Below are 22,137 nucleotides of genomic sequence, written 5' to 3' on the forward strand. Positions count from 1 at the left end.
TGGTGATACATAAGAAAAAAATACATATTAACTTTACTTACAAAATATGTAATAAATCATTTTAAATTGATATCTTTTTGCAAAATAAACATTTATGTAAAAAATCATTTTATTAAGTATTGAATATATGTGTGTCTATTTTTTATATAAATATATCACTGTAAATATTTTATTCATATTAATATATTAGCCTTTATTTATATATATCTTTATAGTTTTTATATCTACGTAACAAATTTTTTTATTACAATATTTGTGTTAAAGAAAACTTGATTTAGTAATAAGTTAATCTCAAAATTAAATTATATTTGAGAAAACTTGATTTTTTTTCATTAACTCACTTTTTATTTTATAACGTCAAAATCAATATAAGTCAATTCTATTTAACAAACATAACGAGACATTCATTTTTAAAACTAACAAAGATAACAAAACAATTAATAAAAGTATTAAAAATGAAAACTACAATTTATAAAAAAGATTGATTACATTTCAAATATCATATCCATTATCACATCTTTATATAATTGTACATCACATTTTAGCTGAATAGGTAATTCCCCAGATCTCTCCAAAACAGATTTCTTCATGTGTGGAATTTTATAATTGTTGCCACCCCTCACCTCCATTATAGCCTTCATGCATGATTGTAGAGTTAAAAAAATATTATTAGATGATTTACTTGAAAAAGTTTCATAAGCTTTTTCAAGTACAATAAGAACCTCTTCAGTTGTTCTCGGAGCTTCCTGATACTTTAAAGAATCAATGGCCCTACAAAAGCCAAGGTCTAGCACATTTAATAAATCTGGAGAATTTGGTGGTTGACATCTTATTTGAATGTTAAAGCCGCTTTGTTGTATTGTCTCACGGAACTCTCTATCATTGGGATCGATGTGTGTTTTGGCATTATCTTGTCGAATAACAATGGTGGCCATAACATCATCCCTTGGACATTTATCTAGGATAACTGGTACCACATTGTTAATAATAACTGGTCTTACTGTGTCTCTTTTTACTGATGTCATAGCTTTTGTCTCAATTATTCCCGCAGCTCGATTTACACTACTCCTTTTTGCTGACACTCTTGTAACAAATGGGAATATGCCAATTTTTTCTGAAAATGTTTCGTTACCTTCATCATCAAAGCGTGGACGAGCTATACCAGCAAAAAATATTACTTTTGTCACGAAATTGTTACTCTTGCATGTCTGGTAGGGCTCCTCCTCATCTGATAAAAAATAAAATTTCTCATTTTTTCTTGTCATGTTAAACCACTTCTCATCAAAGTGAACCATATTGTACATGTTCTTAAATGTTGGATCATGTGGTAAACGGTCTTCTTCGAGTATAGACAAACAAAATTGTACCCGGGCTTTTTTATTCTCATCCGTTAGCAGAGGCTTTAGTGGACAAATATGTCTTTTAAGTTTTCCACTCTTGAAGTTGCGATAAATTAGTGATGGACTAACTTTCATAGCACTTGTTGCAGCACGCATAGTTGTTCATTTTCGAAGTGGTATATTACGAAATTGTTCAACATCAATTTCTATTCGCTTACACCCATAATTTTTAGTCTTACGATGAGATACGTTAACAAGTCCATTGATAATATTCTCCTTTGATCGTTTCCAAATTCTTTGAACAGTGCGCATCGAGACTGAAAATAGTGTAGCAACATTCCTGGTGGTGTACTTTTTAAGTTTTCCATTCACGCTTTTCTCTAATAAACTTGCATAAATAGCCCGTCTCATATCATTAGTAAACACTTTTCTTTTTTTTCACTTTTATTCCTTGATTTGTGGTTTCATTCTCACCTGAAAATAAGTATAAAAATAATTAAATACCTTGCAAAATCATTAAAAAGGGACTAATTTAAAAATATATAAGAAAATTGATAAATTGTTACTCTCAGAAAGTTCGCTTGTATCAAATATAATTGAGTCATCCTCCTCATTGTGATCTCTGGACGTAAATTCTTCATTTGTAAAATCATTTGTACCTGTAACAATTACATTAGTAAATATTTTCAAGTAAACAATGTTAATCTAATGTGAATCTAATATGCAAAACAAGTTTTCAAATTTAAAACAAAATAAAAATTAATTCTAATGTTCAAGACAAGTTCTCAAATCTAAAACAAAATAAAAAATCATTTATAAATCTAAATTTATTCTTTTAATTGTAGTAGTTAGAAATATATCTATGTCACCTTTCTTATAATTTAAAACTCAAGTAAATAATATAATTCAAATGTGCAAGATAAATTTTAAAGTTTATTTTTTTAGTGTAGTAATTAGAAATATATCTAAATTTATTTTTTAGTGTTGTAATTAGAAACATATCTACATCACCTTTTCTATAATTTAAAATTTTAATTAAGTAAACAATGTGAATCTAATGTGCAAAATAAATTTTCAAATTTAAAACAAAATAAAAAGTTAAAGTGCCTTGTATGTTGGTGCATCAGTGTTTAAGTTATTAATGCAATAAACAACCCATACAATGTATCTTAACAAAAACATAACCTAATTCACATGAAATAACGGTGGTGCTGTAAATTTAGAACTTTCAATCTTTGGGGATGTGTTTCTTGAACTCCATTCTTCATCTTCCCATAAACTTGTTGTACGTTAAGATCAAAATTATAGCTGGTATTCATATTCTGTATGTGATATGATTTTTCTTCTTGTGTTTTTTACACATGTTTGTTTGTCACTTTTAAGTACAACGACACACGTCTATATACACATTGTATCGTGAAAAAATGGAGGGATACTTGAAAATTTTAAAGTTAAATTAAAAATTTTAGAGGTAATCAAAATTTTAAATAAGAGGAGAAGTATTGAAATTTTAGAGGGAATCAATATTTTAAATAAGTGAAAAGGTGTACATAAGATAATGAAAAGCTGTTGATAAATTTTCACTAAAAACTAGTGCTAGTATATTTATTATGCACGGATAGTAAAAAGAGTAAATCAAGATTAATGAGTAAAATAAGTATACTATCAGTATTAACGAGGTTCCTTAATCTTGGTCAAAATCCTAGAACGTCGTGTAAAACAAAACGGAAAACAAAACAGAGAGTAATAAAATATAGAGTTAATTGCATTTTGCAACCCCTATCTTTCATTAAATAACAAAATTATATATTTAATTTCAAAAATACAGTTTACAACCCCTAATTTTAGACATCAAATACAATATGTATCCATTTAACTATTTTGTTAAAAATATTTATATTGTGTAGGGTAAAATTGTCCAGCAAAATATTTAAATAATAATTTTAAATTATTTTAAATTAAACTAAAATTTAGAATTTTAAATTATAAAAATAATATTAATGTCAATTATTTTATTACTCAGTATAATTTTTAAATTTTTAAAATATAGATATATTTAGAAACTTTATGATTATATATATAAACATATATTTTGCTTAATAAATATATTTTGAGTATTTAACAATATGATTAGTTTAAAATATTACTAATAGAAAATAGTTATAATTTTTTTCATGTAAAAAATGCATTAAAATAAATATTTTAATTAATTTAAAATTTTAGTTATTAATATTAACATCTTAATTTCAATTTTATAACTGCAAGTGATGCATGTTGTAGTTGATATTGAAAATTAAGGATTGCAAACTGTATTTTGTAAAATAGGTATACTATTTTAATTTTAAATGAAAAGTGGGGGTTGTAAAATATAATTAACTCTAAAATATAAGTTAAGAGTAATTGGTTATTAAAAGTGAGGAAAGATAGGAAAAAGAGAGGAAAGATAGGAGAATTATAAAATAAAATAGAATATAAGTTTTTAAAATGTAGTATCTTGCTCTTATTTTTCCACTTGAGACCTCTTTTAAAGAGCTCGTTGGCTGTAAACCGTTTCTCTTCTCCGTTAATGGCGTCGGCATCATCAAAGCTCCTGACCCGAATCCGAATCATATGCAGTACCCACACCCCCCTCGCCCCGACCCGAAGCTGTCCTCTAAGAGCTTTGCAAACGAGTAGGCTTTTTCAATCGAGACCTTACTCGAATGATCAAAACAATATCAAATCCACATCAGCTTCTTCTTCAATCTCTTCTTTAAATCAAACTGAACTCGTCAAATTCTCCGCCATTGCTGATTCCTGGTATATAAATAACAGTAATTTATTTATAATTTGAATTGTGGTAATAAATTAATATGGTAGCTCTAAAGTGCAGATAAGCTGTTTGATAGAATGTTTATGAGAAACGTGTTTTGAATGAAGAAAAAAAATTAAAGGGTATGTAATGCTCAGTAGACGAGAATGATATCGAATATATAGGCTTAGTGTTACTTTAGAATGAAAGCAGCTGAGCAATGCAGATTTCGAGTCTTAGAATTCTGATGTAGTTAATTATATTTGCACAGTAGTCAGTATCTATATCGAGTATCTAGTATTGACTTTTCCGGAGAGTTTGTATTATATGATGGGATTTGTAGCAAACATTTATACAATATATCTCCACTGAAATATACAATTAAGTATATCCTAGTTGCTATATTATTTGTTTTAGACTTCAGCCCGTGCATAATTCGATTGTACATTATGTTGACTTTTGTTATTATGATAATGATGATTAGGTGGGATGCTGATGGACCGTTTAGGCCGTTACACATCATGAATCCTACACGTCTTGCTTTCATCCGCTCTACTCTTTGTCGTCATTTCGGGTTCGTTGCCTAGTCTCAGTTTTTGTTTTGTTTATTGAAAAATAATTCTGTTAATTATTCTTGAGTGAGATTTAGTTAATAAAGAGATAGAAAAAGAGTTGTGAATGATATATGTCTACTTCTTACTCAGTTATTATATGTGGCTCAAATTGTGTTACCTGGTCTTGTACTAATATATTTTTTTTGGGTAAATGGGGACTCCCCATCAAACTATATTAATCAAAATAATAGGTACCATGGAGGACTCCTTTTAAAAAATTCTGTTGGAATTACCTCCAAAGGGAATGAACAAGAACAAGACACCAACCAAACTAAACTAAGACTATGAAAGACAAAAGCTGAGAAAACCACGAGAAACATATATTGGTAAAACTACCAAAGAAAATCTCCAGCTCTCCGACTAACCTACTATCCTAACAATGAGCCACTAAATCACAGATTCTAGAAATCTGTATAATTGCACAAAAAACACCAAACACAGCAAAAGCATGTTGTTGAAATTAGCATGATGCATGTTGTAGATATCGAGTAGGAATTTAGAAAATTCTTCTGTTTTTTTCATTTTAATTTTTGCACCAGTCGGCCCAAGTCGAACGATTATTCGGGAAATTGCAAGTCGGCTAATCTAGTCGACCCTCTCAAACTGACTAATCAAGTAGTTGCGACTAGTAGGGCCATGCCAACAATGTCTAGTACCTTTTATTCACCCGCTTTCTGCATTGTTGCATCTTTACCCTCTTTTGCCTTATCCGTAGCATAGTCCTGGTGATATGTTTGACAATCTTTGCGGATCTCTTATATTTTAATCAAAGCATATTTAAATGCTTAAACAAATTCAGTAATACATACAAATATAATATCTATGGTTGTATGTGATTTTTTGTACATTAGGGTAATGTAGTCAACATAATCGGTAAATATTTCGTTGTTTTTGTTATGGTACCCTGTTTGATATCTGTTGCATTGGTCCTGATACTAATTATTGTTTCAGTAAGGATCCAAACACTGCAAGGCCTTTTGAAGGATTAAAATTTGTGGATGTTGGTTGTGGGGGTGGTATTCTATCTGAGGTATATCAAATTTTAATTTTTAGGCAGTTCACTACTTTTGGTTCGATTAACCTTACTTAGTTGCTTGCTTTCTATCACTTCTGTGTATAGTGCAACCAGAACAAATTGTATATCATTGTTCCAATTAAATTCTTCGCATAATAAATAACCGATATTTTTATTGTTAAGGAAACTTGTCATGTCTTTTAATCAAGAAATTATAATTTATATATATTCCGTCATACTCAAATGTCTTTTAACTTTTTGTTTCTTCTCATTTAGCCTTTGGCTCGCATGGGAGCTGCTGTGACAGGAGTTGATGCTGTGGACAAGAATATTACCATTGCACGCCTCCATGCGGTATACTTACTACCTAATACAGATCATGAATAGATATATGTTTTTCGTTTTATGCTGTTTAGCTCACTTGCAAGTTTCCATAAACTGTGGTCTCATCAAAATATTAACCTTTCGTTCGTGAGTACATACTTCTTGCATGCTAAGTTACCCGGACTCTTCAATTTTGCCCTCATACCCTTGTCCATCGGACATGACATGGGTGTGGGTATGGGATCTGAGTCGGATCCTTCATATGAAAACCGGACATTTTGACCTAAAGAAATCTAGTTCAAAATAATTTAAAGGGTCTCACAACAACTTAATTCTCTTATTTCTAGGGAGGGATGTCAATAGATTACTATTTTCATGTTATCCATTTGATTAAAATTATATATATGACATAAACAATTATGTAAATGTTTACTTTATGTGGTAGAAGACACGAATGTACAAAGTTAATGTATAAAAAGTAGGTATAATTTTGCTTATGAGAATATTATATGCCGAATTCCCAAACCCGTGTCCGATTTTGGATCCATATCCGACTTTGGATCCATATCCACAAATCCTAATTTTTTAAAAGAGTTTGACACTTGGATCCGCACCCCGTATCCGAGTCCATGTACATTGCTTGATAAACTTCGTCTTTGATGTTGGATAAGTAATTTTAAGTCTTCTACCTATGAAATAATTAGGTATCTTTTCTTTAATATATATTAGAATTAGAACTGAGCATTTAAGCTGTTTTTATACTCTCTTGTTTCTCACCCAAATGTGATGCCACGTATTCCTTTGTTCCCCTTATTCACTTTTATTCTCCTTTCCAACGTCTATATATTTGCTCACGTATCACGCTAATTTTTTCTGACCCAAGTGGCTTTCAAATGCTATTAATCTTAATTTCTTTTTGAAAAGAAAGATTCTGACATTTCTATATGCTTATATTTGTAAAAGCTTTACTTGCTGTATTTTCTTAAAAACAATTTCTTTCATGATAGATTATTACCTAGAAACTTTACTTTGTGACTGGTGATGCTGATGTTCCTAATGTATTACTTTTAGTGTAATAGATGATAAACAGCCTATCTTTTTATCATTAGAGCACTAATATTTTGCGTACTATTACTTTGAATATGGCCAGGATTTGGATCCTGTAACTGCATCAATTGAATATCGTTGCACAACAGCTGGTACAGAACCTGAACTTTATAAACTGCTCGTACTTGGTTGATTTACTTTATATAGTTATAAATGTTACACACTTTACTTATCCGTTCAAGGTTCAGTTTACAGACTCATGTCAAGGAGTTTTTGGTGCCTATTGTGAGAGTTACACACCATAACCATTCAGTAATAGTATTTTAAATTTAACAATAGGTGTTCATGATTGTTGCTGGTTTTTATCTTAATATTTATGTTAATATATAAAATTTTGACTCTAAATCCATATATATACAACCTGAAGCTTTCTCCCCTCGAGTTTATGTATTCTATGTCGGTTTCATGAGCTTGGGTATAGATGAACTTTCGGTCTCTGTATGCCCTTTCTCATTACTTTGTCTAGTACAGTTCAGTATATCGAGACTGATAGAGAACTGTGATGCGTTGGAAGTAGGTGTCATTTGTTATTGTTTGGTTTCCTTTGACATTTTTTAGTTAAACTTAATCTACATCATCTTTGCTCCTTTTTGAAAAATAAGGCTTTTGTTTTCCCTTCCACCACCAACACTAGGCTGCTGGCTGGCTAAAGGAGTCCCTTCACTCTTGTGAATAGACTATTTCTTATCCTATTTCGCAACAAGCTTTTCTTTATGATGATTTCTCCTCCCCCCGCCTATAATTTATTTCTAGCCAGTAACAACTAAATATTTTTGTTGTTGAGTTGACTGAAAGAATCTTATTCTTTCTAATAAAGTAATAATTATAATAATAAAAATAGCAATGTGTATATTATATTTTTCCCTTCGGATGCAAATACTGTTCTCTGTTTGTTTGCCTTGTGCATCTATTTACTTGACAATGAACTCTAGAATGTTATCAAACATTACCATTCTTAATTAATTGCTTGCAAGTTCCAACTGTTTTGCGTAACTGGTTGCTATATATCACTTTATATGGATAGCCTTCTGAGTTTGTATTCTGGAAACAATGTTCGTTCCGCTGAACAGAAAAACTGGTTGAAGAACAGAGGGAGTTTGATGCGGTGCTTGCTTTAGAGGTATATATGTTGACAAGTTCCTTTTATAGTTTTACTTTAGTAGATGTCTGTTCCATTCTTTTATTTAAAAAACAACAGAGATATATGTTTTTTATAGTATACATTTAATTCTGTATGTTCAAAGTTTCAACATCCGATTGTTAGACTCTAGAACATTGGACTTCAAATGAAAGACAGTCAACAAACACTTCTCACTTCTAGTTTATCACTTTAATTCCAAACTTCAGACTTATTTATTTCAAATAAAATTGTTGTTACCATAAGTTTTGTTAGCATACACTTAAAGGAGGTTAGCAGCCTTGTACTTTAGGTTAAGGGTTACTAGTTTTTTAAACAAATTGTAACCATAGACATGCTTCTTTATCATGCAGTCTAAATATGAATATATATTGTTATGTTAAGCCTTCACTCATCGTTCAGTAGTTAAATGTCCAGCCTCCTTTTCAATTCCACTCCTGCTCAAAGTTGGGGACAACCCCACCAGTTCGAGAGTATTTTTTGTTCTTGACCAGAATGTATATTAGAATTAGAATGGTTTATTTTTTGCTACTCCCTCCGTCCCACTCATTTCTATACATACTTTTTCCTAATGCCTGGCACGCTTTTTAAGGCTACTATAAAGTATAGTTCTATGATTTATTTTTAAAATTTTCTTTCTCTGTATAAAAATTTAAACATTATATTTTATTTAAAAGAAAAAATATTTAAAATTATTTAGGGGACCATATTTTACGGGAGCCTTAAAATGCGTGACGATCCCCCGTCCCCCAAATCCCAATGTAAAGAACCTGGAGGGACGGACGGATTATATTTTAAAATTTTTAACTTGAGAACCATTTTCTGCTCTATATATAAATATTTGTATAACAAAAGTTTTTTAAATGCTCCTGCATTAGTGAGAATCCCTATTTAATCTGTGTATTTGATTAGGTCATTGAACATGTAGCAGATCCTACTGAATTCTGCAAATCTCTTTCAGCACTGACTGTTACTCAGGGAGCTACTGTGATCTCAACTATCAATCGTTCTATGAGAGCCTATGCAACAGCTATAGTTGCGGCAGAGTACCTCCTCCAATGGGTAAAAAAATTCCATTGCTCCTGCTCATATCTTTGTGTATAGTACTTACCTTCTGGGTGACAAAACTTGTTTCTGCTTTTTTATATTATTTGGTTACACAATACTTAATTTATATTTACTTGCGTATGAGCTGTGATTTCTTTCCTTCAGCGTTTTCATTTTTCTTGTCGGATGTTAATGCTCAATATGTCCATGTCATGTTATAAACCTATATAAGCTATTTACCTTGATACGTCACCGTCATAATCTTACTAATATACAGGTCATGGTCAAGTTATCTAGCCATTTCTTAGTATTCTGGTTAGCATGTGACCGGTAGTGCTATTTGTCAATCATGGTTGATGATTTTAGCTGTATGACCAGCTTGTAATGGGTTGAAATCTATGTTTTCCTTGTCATATGTGAAATATTATTATTTTTCCCTTTTGATTTGTTTTTGTGGAGAGAAATCTTGCTCGAAAGGAGAATTGGACCTATCACAGTATTTCTTCTTACATGCCAACAGACAGACGCATAGAGCACTGTTTGTATAATATTATATAGGATTTTCATCATATATTTGTTGGTAATATGCATATTTTAATTCTTACAAATTCATCGACAAACCTCTTCATCTTAGCTGTACTGCTTCCATGCTTTTGCTAATGTTATTGACTTCTTTTCATTCCTCTCTAATTAATATTAACAAGGAGTTGAATTGAAAAATATTCAGGTATATTAGATACTTTTTGTCAAACCTATGGTTTATAGCTATCATTCCCAGTTAAATTTTGATTTATTAGATTTGAAAAGGTTATTTAGAGTGGAGCTTGAAAGATTATGCTGGAAAAATTAATTAGATTTCATGTACTGGGGTAGTTCACGGATGTGATAAGTAAATATGTGATTGAAGCTCTCCTTAATATTAATATGTGATGTTTTTGTATACTATTAGCATGGGTTTCCTGATGTTTTGTTGCTATTTGTGCGATTACATAGATATAAATTTGAAGACTATTATCACGCTGAAAATTAATGTTGTGCTTACTATTTTTACACATTGAGCAGCTTCCGAAGGGTACACATGACTGGTCCAGCTTTCTTACTCCAGAAGAACTAGTACTTATCCTACAGCGCTCTTCTGTATCTGTAAGTTTATTAATAAATTTATTTTTTAATGTGCCCTACATTTGATGTACAAAATGCTTCATGTATTTTATGTCTGAGCTAGTGCTCTTGGTTCATAGCTTTTTGGTCATATTTTACAGATCCAAGAGATGGCTGGTTTCGCATACAACCCCTTGAGTGGCCAGTGGTCTCTATCGGACGATATTGGTGTAAATTTCATTGCATATGGTACCAAAACTAACGGATAAGAGCGATCAATCTGCACTAGTTCATAATCGAGTTATTTTGAGTCTTCCCTAGATTATTGTATTACGTAGTCTCCTGTTGAAGTAAGACTGGTTATTTGCAATTAAAAGATAGCAAGAAGAATAACTCTTCAAAGCGAAAATATGCCAAATTTTTGAAGGTGTCTTGTATAGTGTACGACTGTAATATACCAGTGATATAGAAAAAGTTGAAAATATACTGATTTGCAAACGAAGAAATATATTAAGCATCCGGGTATTAGAAAAGTTTAAAGTACAATACATCTTCTTAGTATATTCAAATTCCTTTCGTTTTTAAGGGGGCGTCTATTCACTTTGGTTGTGGTGGTATATGATAGTTCTGGGAAAAAAAGAGATATATACATGAAGTTTGTTATAAAATGGGAAAATATTAACCTTATATTTCTTATTCATAGTTCATTATAACAACCTACAATGAACTCAAGTTAATCCGTGATATGTTAGTAACAGACTTGAAGATAAATGTACAATTCATGAGGATTAACCTTGCAACGTGATAAAATTAAGTTCTTGGTGAATGTAACAGACTTGTGTTTGAGTAAATCCAATGCCTTAGAATGAGGAGCTACCTCCAAATAAGAGAGGAATGACTCTCAACTGATATGGATAACCCTTTCTGGATAAATATTAAGTTTGTTTTTTTTTTTGCCAACTAAAGTTGTTTGTTATATAACAACACATAAGAGTGCTAGTTTACTCTTGTGCATACAGTTTAGTGAAGAAAATTATGGTGACAAACCGGAGATTCATCTCCCTTGCTTCTGCATTTATTGTTTGTCTTTGGGTATTTTCGACGTACGGAAATGCTGCTTCCACGTCTGATGAAAGAGCATTTACACTAGCAGCATCTACAAACCCTGCAGATTCTAATAACCTGCCAGGTTCGGGGTTCCCTATCAACATTGGTGGTGGCGGTAACAGTAATGGTGGAGGTGGTTGGTTGCGTATTTGGACTCCTTTCGGATGGATAACCATTGGTGGTGGTGGTGGTGACAATCACGGTGGAGATGGTGGCGGTGGGTTTCAACCTTTTGTTCCTCCAACTCCCCCTAAGCCTAACCCTCCCCATCCTCCAATCCCCGTAACACCAAGTCCTTCTAATCCTTCACCGCAACAGCCCTCACCACCAAGTCCTTCAAACACCCCTCCACATCCTTCAAACCCCAAGATACCTCCATGGTTAGCACCATTTATTGGAAGTGATGGTCGTCTACATGAGCCCCCCTCACCACCACCCGAAACACCAAAATGGTTAGCGCCATTTATTGGCAGCGATGGTCGTCTACATCTCCCCGATCAAGCTCCACGAATGATACCAAAATGGTTAGCACCCTACATAGGCAAACCACCACAGGGTTCAACGCCAGCACACCTTGCAGGAAAGAGCATGGGAACTCGGTCTGAAGCAAGTTCTTCTGTAGAAACATCTTTAAAAAAAAGACATCATAAACACAACCAATGCTGGTTACCACTTGAGAAGACAGACAAGTGCGTAAATGAAATCTTAACAGCATTTTCAACCCGGAAATTCAAAGTGCTAGGTTCAGCTTGTTGCTCGGCTATTGAAAAGATGGACAAATATTGCCGTGCAAAGACTATTGGAAGCTTTCATGATCACTTCTTTTCTTCTTCCGTTCATAGGCATTGTTCTTCCAACTAGATTCTATTCCGTACTTAGCTACTTAATAAAGTATGTAGTAGTCTCTTTTCATCTTGAAAAGATTGACAAGTACTTTAGTCTTTGATTTATCTGGATGTAAAATTGAGTTAGCTGGACAGTTAGTCCAAGGACATTCTGTATTTCCTTCTAATAAAGTAGCTAGTTTTATTACAACCTTCTTCATCTTGTTTTATATAGTTTTACGTTTATTTATATATGAATCTGTAATTGCAAATATGATTTGAAATAATTGCCTAATATTTGCTGCGTATGCTTAAATTTCATTCCAAAGTAATTTAAATCCAGTGTCTACATATATATTATTGAGTCTCGGTTAAAATAAAAAGAAAGTTATTACATATAACTATTTTTTTTATGTAGATGATAATAAAATTCGGGTTTAATAACTTTTTAAACCTTAATGATACATTTATATTAATATACCATCCGCCAATGTGGTTCAAAAGTGTTCATTTTTATCCTAAAGTACTGAAAACATATATTCATAACCTTGTACCGCCCGGTCTATACCAATTTTTTATCCGGTTCTTTAAAAACATATATTCTTAACCTTGGACCGCCCGGTCTATACCAAATTTTTATCCGGTTCTTTAATTTTTTTCCTGGTCCAAAGTTAAAAAATTTCGTTTTTCAAGGGCAAAAATGAACACTTATGAAACACAGGGACAAATTGATATATTGATGCAAATCTTGAGTCTCAAAAGGTCATCTTTGTTTTGTATTCAGGTGTTGGAAATTTCAAGTTCCAAGAATAAACAGACAAATTTTATCAAACAGTGTATTTGAACAAAATTGTATTGCAAGAAATTAAAAAAAAAATCTATGATTTCTTTAAGATCACGGATCCTTCAAGTTGCAAACTATAGTATGAACATGAATTTGATTACAACACATGATGGGCTATAATTAGCTAGATTACAAGATGACTTCAGACATTAATATGTACCCACCAAGAGACAGAGCAAGAAGCAACTTAAATTATCCAGACCTCCTCTTTCATCTCCTTTGAAATGTTTTAGAGGTTTGGGAAATTGAAGTTGAACCCGTAGAAGAAAAGCTTCCGGGCTTCCTTGTACAAACAGGCCTATAAAATTCAAACAAAAGAAACAATTAATAAGATTCATGTTGCGGCTCTAAATAACTTGAACACTCGCAAATTTGAGAGTTCTACCTGTCGTTCTTCTGCACAACATTTCTCCTTAGCGCAGTCAAATTTTTAACTTCGGGGCTAGGTAAAAATGACAAATAAAGTTTAGACACATTATGGCAGAAACATGTATAAAAAACACAAGTGCAGTTAAATAACAAAAATTTTGTTCTATATTGTTCAGAAGTTCGTGCAGTTAAATAACAAAAATTTTGTTCTATATTGTTCAGAAGTTCATGCATCTGACTTGTATTTGAGAAAGAGAAATTGCAATACACACAAACTGTATATTTTAAATTAAATCTTTCTTGTATAACTTATGTACCTCTGTTAAAAAAGAGAACAGGTTTTACTCAACCAAGAATCAATAGAAAAAGATCATTTCTTAGAAGTAGAAAGTAAAAAGAAAAAGGAGGATCTAAAGAAGTCAAATTCTATCATGACGGTTATATTTTATCTCACAACTAAACCACGGTTACTACTTCGTAGAAATAATACCTGTTGAGAAACTCTACTTTAGATTTCTTCATCAAGTTGCTTTTTGAGTTTCCAACTATAGTGTTAGGCCCCCAACCTCTTCATATCACACAAAAAATTTTATTCATCAGCAAAAACTAGAACATTTCAAGTGCAAGACATGCTACATCATCATAACACACGAAGATGTGATATGAAAAGATAGTGATACCTCCGTAACAATTTCTTTTGTGGCTTGAAGGTGGCACCTTCGTACACAATTGAACTTGTCTGCTCCTTTTTTCTGATCAAGTGAATTTTCAGACTCAAATATTATAATTAAAAGATTACATCGAGTACATCTAGTCTATAAAAGATATCAGTTACAGATTGTAAAAAGTCAAAGAACACAAAGCTAAGAGAAGGATTAGTTACAAATCATATCGCACAACACGTACATCACAGATCCATACAATAACGTACATACATGCATTAATGAATTGTATATTATGTGATTCAATTTAGTTATACAAATGACAATTTTATCCAGGATTCACATTTGCTTCCACACTTGATAAGTAGCTTTATATTTGATAACACAATTTATAACATTTTTTTTCTACCTTGTCAAATTAGCGACAATTTTTTTAATACATAAAAGTCGAAGTATGTAAATTCTTTGAGACTAAAAACACTTACGAGCATCGTCCTTTTGATATAATTGCCTCGATATTTTTGGAGCATTTTCTTCATTATTTTCTGCAAAAAAATATTATGTGCATGAATTTGGATAAAGAAAAAGATCAGTGACTTTTGTGATAAAAAAATCATTGTACACATTAAATATATAAATAATAATGTATCTATGCATTTTTTGAGTAAATATTCATATTGTCAAAATTTTAGGTTGAATTTTTTAACATGATTATGGTTGATATAAATCTTAACTTAAATTACAAATATAACAATGATCTTGATTTAACCGAATCTTTATACAAATAAAAAATCAGAACTCAAATTTGGATAATAAAATTTTAGATGGGATTCATATAAAACTCATATTTTAATTAAAACACAAATCGATATAAAATCTGAACATGTTTCATTTCGTTCCAACTAATATATATAAAACAAGAGTATGCATCCATCGATTTAGATGAAATTAACAACGTTATGTGTATCTTAAAGTTATCAAATATGAAGAACAATTTAACAGTATATATCTACTGGTATCGCTCTCGCTACTTTTACGGGATGTCGAGCGTTCTTAAATGCAAAATATTTTTGTGCGTGTGTTAGTTATAAAAGAAAAACTTACTAGCATATCTCGATACAATCTTCTTGCGAAGCATTTTGTAGGTATAGTTGGAAGAAAATCATCGCGATATAATCTTCTTGCGAAGCAACTTGCAGGTATAGTTGTAAGAAAATCAAGTATAGATAACACAAAGATAAGTAAATTGAGCAAAAATTAAGAATAATATAACACTTCGTTTTGATTTTATACTATTTTATTGGCGATACTTTGGGGTATAATCAAAACGTGGTGGAAGAACTATCGATCTGTGTAAATGCAAAATTTGAATCATAATTTTACGAGAAATTGAGAGTGAAGTTTAAAAGAAGAAATATCGATGATGGTGTGAATATATCGAGTGAAAAATAATAGTTGATGTACGGGGATGATATATAGTCATATAGAAGGATTTAGAACCATGTCGAAGATTCGAGAATGTGCTTGAATATGGATGATGGTAATATCAATTGGGCCTGATCTAATATAAACTAACTTATAATTAAAATTAGAAATCAACATAATTAATTAACAACCCAATCCAACTAATAGCCCAACTCATTAAGTCAGTAGACACGGGAATCATCAACAAACGCCTTTTCATCGCCTTATCCATTTTTCATTATAATCAATCAACAACCATTTCAAATTACTGCCACCATCTCTAATCACTACTTTATCTCGAATCTAGATACGACATCATTTTCAATTTAACTTCGCCCGCCACCATCACCTACCACTAAACTTTCTGATTCTCATAATCATTTTCATTAATTTCATGGTTCGATTTTTCATCCTCGTGAATATAGTTAATATACCATCTGCCAATGTGGTTCAAAAGTGTTCATTTTTATCCTAAAGTACCGAAAACATATATTCATAACCTTGTACCGCCCGGTCTATACCAATTTTTTATCCGGTTTTTTTAAAACATATATTCTTAATCTTGGACCGCCCGGTCTATACCAATTTTTTATCCGTTTCTTTGATTTTTTTCCCGGTCCAAAGTTAAAAAATTTCGTTTTTCAAGGGCAAAAATGAACACTTATGAAACACAGGGACATGTGTTGATATATTGATGCAAATCTTGAGTCTCAAAAGGTCATTAATTTTATAACTTTCTGATTCTCATAATCATTTTCATTAATTTCATGGTTCGATTTTTCATCCTCGTGAATATAGTTAATATACCATCTGCCAATGTGGTTCAAAAGTGTTCATTTTTATCCTAAAGTACTGAAAACATATATTCATAACCTTGTACCGCCCGGTCTATACCAATTTTTTATCCGGTTTTTTTAAAACATATATTCTTAATCTTGGACCGCCCGGTCTATACCAATTTTTTTATCCGTTTCTTTGATTTTTTTCCCGGTCCAAAGTTAAAAAATTTCGTTTTTCAAGGGCAAAAATGAACACTTATGAAACACAGGGACATGTGTTGATATATTGATGCAAATCTTGAGTCTCAAAAGGTCATTAAGCCAAAAATATGTACTAGACTAGATTTCTTTGTTTTGTATTCAGGTGTTGGAAATTTTAAGTTCCAAGAATAAACAGACAAATTTTATCAAACAGTGTATTTGAACAAAATTGTATTGCAAGAAATTAAAATAAAAAAAAATCTATGATTTCTTTAAGATCAGGGATCCTTCAAGTTTCAAACTATAGTATGAACATGAATTTGATTACAACACATGATGGGCTATAATTAGCTAGATTACAAGATGACTTCAGACATTAATATGTACCCACCAAGAGACAGAGCAAGAAGCAACTTAAATTATCCAGACCTCCTCTTTCATCTCCTTTGAAATGTTTTAGAGGTTTGGGAAATTGAAGTTGAACCCGTAGAAGAAAAGCTTCCGGGCTTCCTTGTACAAACAGGCCTATAAAATTCAAACAAAAGAAACAATTAATAAGATTCATGTTGCGGCTCTAAATAACTTGAACACTCGCAAATTTGAGAGTTCTACCTGTCGTTCTTCTGCACAACATTTCTCCTTAGCGCAGTCAAATTTTTAACTTCGGGGCTAGGTAAAAATGACAAATAAAGTTTAGACACATTATGGCAAAAACATGTATAAAAAACACAAGTGCAGTTAAATAACAAAAATTTTGTTCTATATAAGTCCATGCATCTGACTTGTATTTGAGAAAGAGAAATTGCAATACACACAAACTGTATGTTTTAAATTAAATCTTTCTTGTATAACTTATGTACCTCTGTTAAAAAAGAGACCAGGTTTTACTCAACCAAGAATCAATAGAAAAAGATCATTTCTTAGAAGTAGAAAGTAAAAAGGAGGATCTAAAGAAGTCAAATTCTATCATGACGGTTATATTTTATCTCACAACCAAACCACGGTTACTACTTCATAGAAATAATACCTGTTGAGAAACTCTACTTTAGATTTCTTCATCAAGTTGCTTTTTGAGTTTCCAACTATAGTGTTAGGCCCCCAACCTAATCATATCACACAAAAAAATTTATTCATCAGCAAAAACTAGAACATTTCAAGTGCAAGACATGCTACATCATCATAACACACGAAGAGGTGATATGAAAAGGTAGTGATACCTCCGTAACAATTTCTTTTGTGGCTTGAAGGTGGCACCTTCGTACACAATTGAACTTGTCTGCTCCTTTTTTCTGATCAAGTGAACTTTCAGACTCAAATATAATAATTAAAAGATTACATCGAGTACATCTAGTCAATAAAAGATATCAGTTCTAGATTGTAAAAAGTCAAAGAACACAAAGCTATAGAGAAGGATTAGTTACAAATCCTTGCATCTGGGTCATTAATCATTTCCAAATGGACATGGTTGGAATTGGAACTCTATCCTTAAGACATTCGACAGCAAAGTGATAATATAATTTCCTTGAATCCATTGTGCCAAAATAGTATAATTTAAACTATGTTTAAATTTATATAGCCCTGTTTAGTATTATATGCAATAGGATCAATATATAGTCACTATATGTTTCGGTTTTAAACTTGAACAATTTTTTCTTGGAAGCCCGACTAATTTAAAAACAAAATTATCCACCCACACCCAACATCTGCAAATATAGAAGGATATGCCACATCGTGCACCCCGTACGTCACGGATTCGTATAGTAACATAAATACTTATATGCCTAAATAAAATGTATATTATGTGATTCAATCAAGTGACAGTTTTGTCCAGGATTCGCAGTTGCTTCCGCCCTTAAAAAGTAGTTTTATATTTGGTAACACAATTTATCAACATTATTTATATTCTACCTTGTCAAATTACCCAAAAAAAAACTTTAATAAATACATAAAAGTTGAAGTATGTCAATTTTTTGAGACCAAAAACACTTACGAGCATCTTCCTTTTGATACAAGTGTCTAAGTCGCTCACTTGTCTTTTCTGCAGCCTCTTCCACGGCCTTTAACTTTGCCTACAAAACAAATAAAATGATTGTGATAATATTACAAGCCAGTAGTAACATCTGAATGGAGTCTAATCCATTTTGGAATGCAAAGTCAGATGTCTTTTTTATTCCCAAATTAGAGTTACAGTTTAGCAATTTGGTCGCTGCCGTCATATCCTTTTTCGGGGGCTAGCCAAACTCCGTAATAAATTCTAAAGTGATAGGTATTTTAGGACCCTCTCGTATTTGTAATCCTAGTAAACAATAATTTCGCCGCCTTTTTCACTCTCCAATCAATCATATATACCTTATCAGTCATCATCTCAAATATAAATCGCCTCCTTATTCATCCCTCCAGACCTACCTTGTTTCACGAAGACCCGATCCATTTCAGTTTTCACATAATCAATTGAAAATACAACCCGATCCATGTCCCACCCCAAAAACTCAACCTCTAGATCTCTTGGTCTCATATCCCAAAATTTAGGTGAATTTTGGATAGAAAGGTCAGGATAGATTCTGTCGATGAACTGTAGCGGGTGCGAGAAGAATACCGAAAGTATTGGGCATCACAAACTCATTTGTAGACGGTGGCTGACTGGAAGTGGCGGTTAATTGGGTTCGTGATAGTGGAATCATATCTGGATCTGGGTTAAATCACGATCTTCATGCTGCGGCTGCTTGTTACTATAATTTGTTTCAAGCCAGATCCTTAGAAGAGGTATCTATGCACTTCTTGAAAAAGATAGGCATTTATTTTTTAAAAGACGCAAGTATTCATATCAGAAATTTTAACACTGAATTGCTACACAATGAAATATACAAAAAAGATTACCTCGTACAAATGTCTCCATTTGAATGTTACTTTTTTACTTCTCATGTTATTAACCGTCAAGTTAAAGCTCCTCTCGCCAAATTCCTTCTCATAGAAATTTTTCCACAAATAATCCGTCATTGGGCTAAGGTCTCTTCCCTGCAAAAAGAAATTATTTTTTTTGATAAATCCAACCAAAACTTCTTGTTCAAAACAATTGACCCTCGGACTTGACTTTCTTACTTCTGTTGAGTCCTCAACATGCTTTAACTGCTCAACAGTACAATGCGGTAATATTTCTCTCAAAAACACTTCTGCAGTCCCCCCAACATTTCCCAAATATCTCACATTATCAATAGCTTTCTGGACACATAAATCCTTCAAAGAAGGAACCTTTTTCTTCTTCTCACTATCTCCAGCAGGCATATATCCGTCCATTATTTCTGATATGTTCTTATCCAAACACACCTCTGCCAGAACCAATACAACAAAGTAGTGAGTACGAGATTTTCAAACAATCATAGATCTAATTCTTATTGCACAAACCACTTTTTCTAATACTTAGGGGGTTCATAGTTCATGTTTATGGTATCTATATTTCCATTTTCTTCAAACACAGCTACTAAAAAAGATGTACATACAAGTAAGTTTATCCGTTAAAGATTAACAATAGATTGAATACTTTAATTTCATGTAATTTTAGTGTCATGATGTTTAGTATTGAATATATAGGTTTAGTTCAGTGGAGTACTATTGTTCTATGTTCTGCCTACAGAATATTGCAGAGCATAATGTTAGACATATACTACTCCATATAAGAGTACTCCACTAAACGTTTCCCTTCGATATATATGTATACACAACACATGTCATTGTTTTCGAACAGACTGAACCCTTATGGATGGATTATCACTACTCCAGTTAAATTCCTTAAAGGTAAAATCATTTTCTACCTTGGGCTAAAAACATACTATCTGGCCACACACACAAACCTTCAATCATCAAAGACTCGTTCTTATCATTAAAAGTACTTGCTTGAATATGTTCCAAGACTTAACCAATTCTTACAAACACACACACACAAACATAATTTTAAATGTACTAAATTCTCAGCAGAAGCCAAAGGGACAAACAATTTTAGGTCTAAAAGGTCTAGAAACATTAATCAAGTAAAGATGATACAAATGACTAAATCAATAATTGTGTTTGATAATTAAATTTACAAAGAAAAGAAATTAAAATGATCAAAACATGAATATAAAGGTTGGATTTTACAATTGGCAATCAAAAAAGGTTGGATCTTTATAACAAAAACAAGAATTGTATTAAACAAGATCAATTCCAACTTAAAAAAGCAACAATTTTTCAAGACCTTAGAGTAAAAAAAATGAAACCCATTATTTATTCAATACAAAAACACATAAAAAGATATAAAAAAAAGGCTATAAATTAAATCAAGAACAAAGAGCAATTGAAGCTAAGAACAAGAACATATGAGAATTGAACTTACAGACAAGGGTATTAAGAAGGGGACTGAGATGAGACTGCACGAATGTTGTTTCGATGATAAATTGATGATGATCAGATAAATTAGTTGCTGTATTTATAATATTGTTTTAGATGGTGACGACATATGAAACCCTCTTAGAAGCTCTGTACAGATCTAACTGGACGCATGCAGGGCCTAATTGTTTATGGGCTTTACTCATTAATTCGAAATTTCGTACTATTTAAAGAAATGGGCTCGTTGGTTTAGTGGACTGTTTCAAGTTTAGCTGTTTTATTTTTCACGTCGTGATAAAAATAAACGAGTCTGGAAGTCAGAAGATCGATCCGATATTTGTTTTGAAAAAGATTTGAGATCGGTTGATCTATAAACGAGTCGAATACGAATGCTATTTAATATTTTGGTTAGAAAAAGGAGGATCTCTTAGTTTTGGTAAAGTTCGGCTCGTGAGTTTGAAAATAAACATAATTATAATGTTTACTTGCGATCTTTCGTAATAAAATATTCGCCAAATAAGTGATTAAAGTGAAAGATTTTGAATGTAAGTGAGAATTTACGAATAATTTCATCAATAAATTTGTAGAAATTTTCTATGTATAGACTCGTAAATATTTATTCTATATTTTGTCATAAATTTTTTAGACAACTTTATCATTCTGAAATTAAAGAAAGTGTTAAGAATTGGATATCTCAACTTCGAAACATAAATTTATGCTTCTTTTTTTGCACGTAAAACAAGCAGAAATATACGGTATTCATTTGTTCGTGTTCATGAGATTTGTGAATTTAGGTAGTGTTTGATTAGAGGTAATTAAGAAAAGGAAAGAGAATCGACTACTTTAATTCCGTTTGTTACTGTTTGGTTAGAAAAAAGAATTATTTTTTTTGAACATTTTTATTATTGGATTTGCCTAGTACTCCTCTATCATGATTCCCCGCTACCCGCTAGGATTTACATTTTTGCTATTGAACTTTTTTGAACTCGATTTATGATTTTTTTTAAAAAAAAATTAAACAAAAAGAGAAAAGACATTTGCACCGGAAGAG

The 22,137-nt window shown here is 31.8% G+C and overlaps 4 protein-coding genes across 4 annotated transcripts; 1 reads left to right on the forward strand and 3 right to left on the reverse strand.

Moving 5' to 3' along the window:
- Nucleotides 1-485: 485 nt before the first annotated feature.
- LOC141713913 (uncharacterized) lies at nucleotides 486-1,496 on the reverse strand. Its single transcript, XM_074517476.1, has one exon. It carries the CDS (start codon nucleotides 1,494-1,496, stop codon nucleotides 486-488), a length of 1,011 nt encoding a protein of 336 aa, XP_074373577.1.
- A 2,331-nt stretch (nucleotides 1,497-3,827) lies between these two features.
- On the forward strand, nucleotides 3,828-10,961 carry LOC141711787 (ubiquinone biosynthesis O-methyltransferase, mitochondrial). The gene is made up of 9 exons (XM_074514467.1): nucleotides 3,828-4,139; nucleotides 4,616-4,705; nucleotides 5,697-5,775; nucleotides 6,037-6,114; nucleotides 7,235-7,283; nucleotides 8,262-8,311; nucleotides 9,242-9,391; nucleotides 10,439-10,519; nucleotides 10,639-10,961. Exons 1-9 carry the CDS (start codon nucleotides 3,907-3,909, stop codon nucleotides 10,744-10,746), a joined length of 918 nt encoding a protein of 305 aa, XP_074370568.1. The 5' UTR covers nucleotides 3,828-3,906; the 3' UTR covers nucleotides 10,747-10,961.
- Nucleotides 10,962-13,315: 2,354 nt separating this feature from the next.
- On the reverse strand, nucleotides 13,316-15,520 carry LOC141710605 (uncharacterized). The gene is made up of 6 exons (XM_074513174.1): nucleotides 15,388-15,520; nucleotides 14,769-14,828; nucleotides 14,302-14,373; nucleotides 14,112-14,187; nucleotides 13,638-13,694; nucleotides 13,316-13,550 (listed from the first exon to the last, which is right to left on the reverse strand). Exons 1-6 carry the CDS (start codon nucleotides 15,419-15,421, stop codon nucleotides 13,463-13,465), a joined length of 387 nt encoding a protein of 128 aa, XP_074369275.1. The 5' UTR covers nucleotides 15,422-15,520; the 3' UTR covers nucleotides 13,316-13,462.
- Nucleotides 15,521-17,012: 1,492 nt separating this feature from the next.
- LOC141711788 (uncharacterized) lies at nucleotides 17,013-21,251 on the reverse strand. Its single transcript, XM_074514468.1, has 8 exons — nucleotides 21,094-21,251; nucleotides 19,827-20,053; nucleotides 19,605-19,742; nucleotides 18,718-18,796; nucleotides 17,945-18,016; nucleotides 17,755-17,830; nucleotides 17,340-17,396; nucleotides 17,013-17,252 (listed from the first exon to the last, which is right to left on the reverse strand). The coding sequence occupies exons 2-8, from the start codon at nucleotides 20,019-20,021 to the stop codon at nucleotides 17,165-17,167; spliced, it is 705 nt and encodes a 234-aa protein (XP_074370569.1). The 5' UTR covers nucleotides 20,022-20,053; nucleotides 21,094-21,251; the 3' UTR covers nucleotides 17,013-17,164.
- Between the last annotated feature and the right edge of the window lie 886 nt (nucleotides 21,252-22,137).

Source organism: Apium graveolens, chromosome 3 (genome assembly GCF_009905375.1).
Source record: "Apium graveolens cultivar Ventura chromosome 3, ASM990537v1, whole genome shotgun sequence".
NCBI classification, from domain to species: domain Eukaryota; kingdom Viridiplantae; phylum Streptophyta; class Magnoliopsida; order Apiales; family Apiaceae; genus Apium; species Apium graveolens.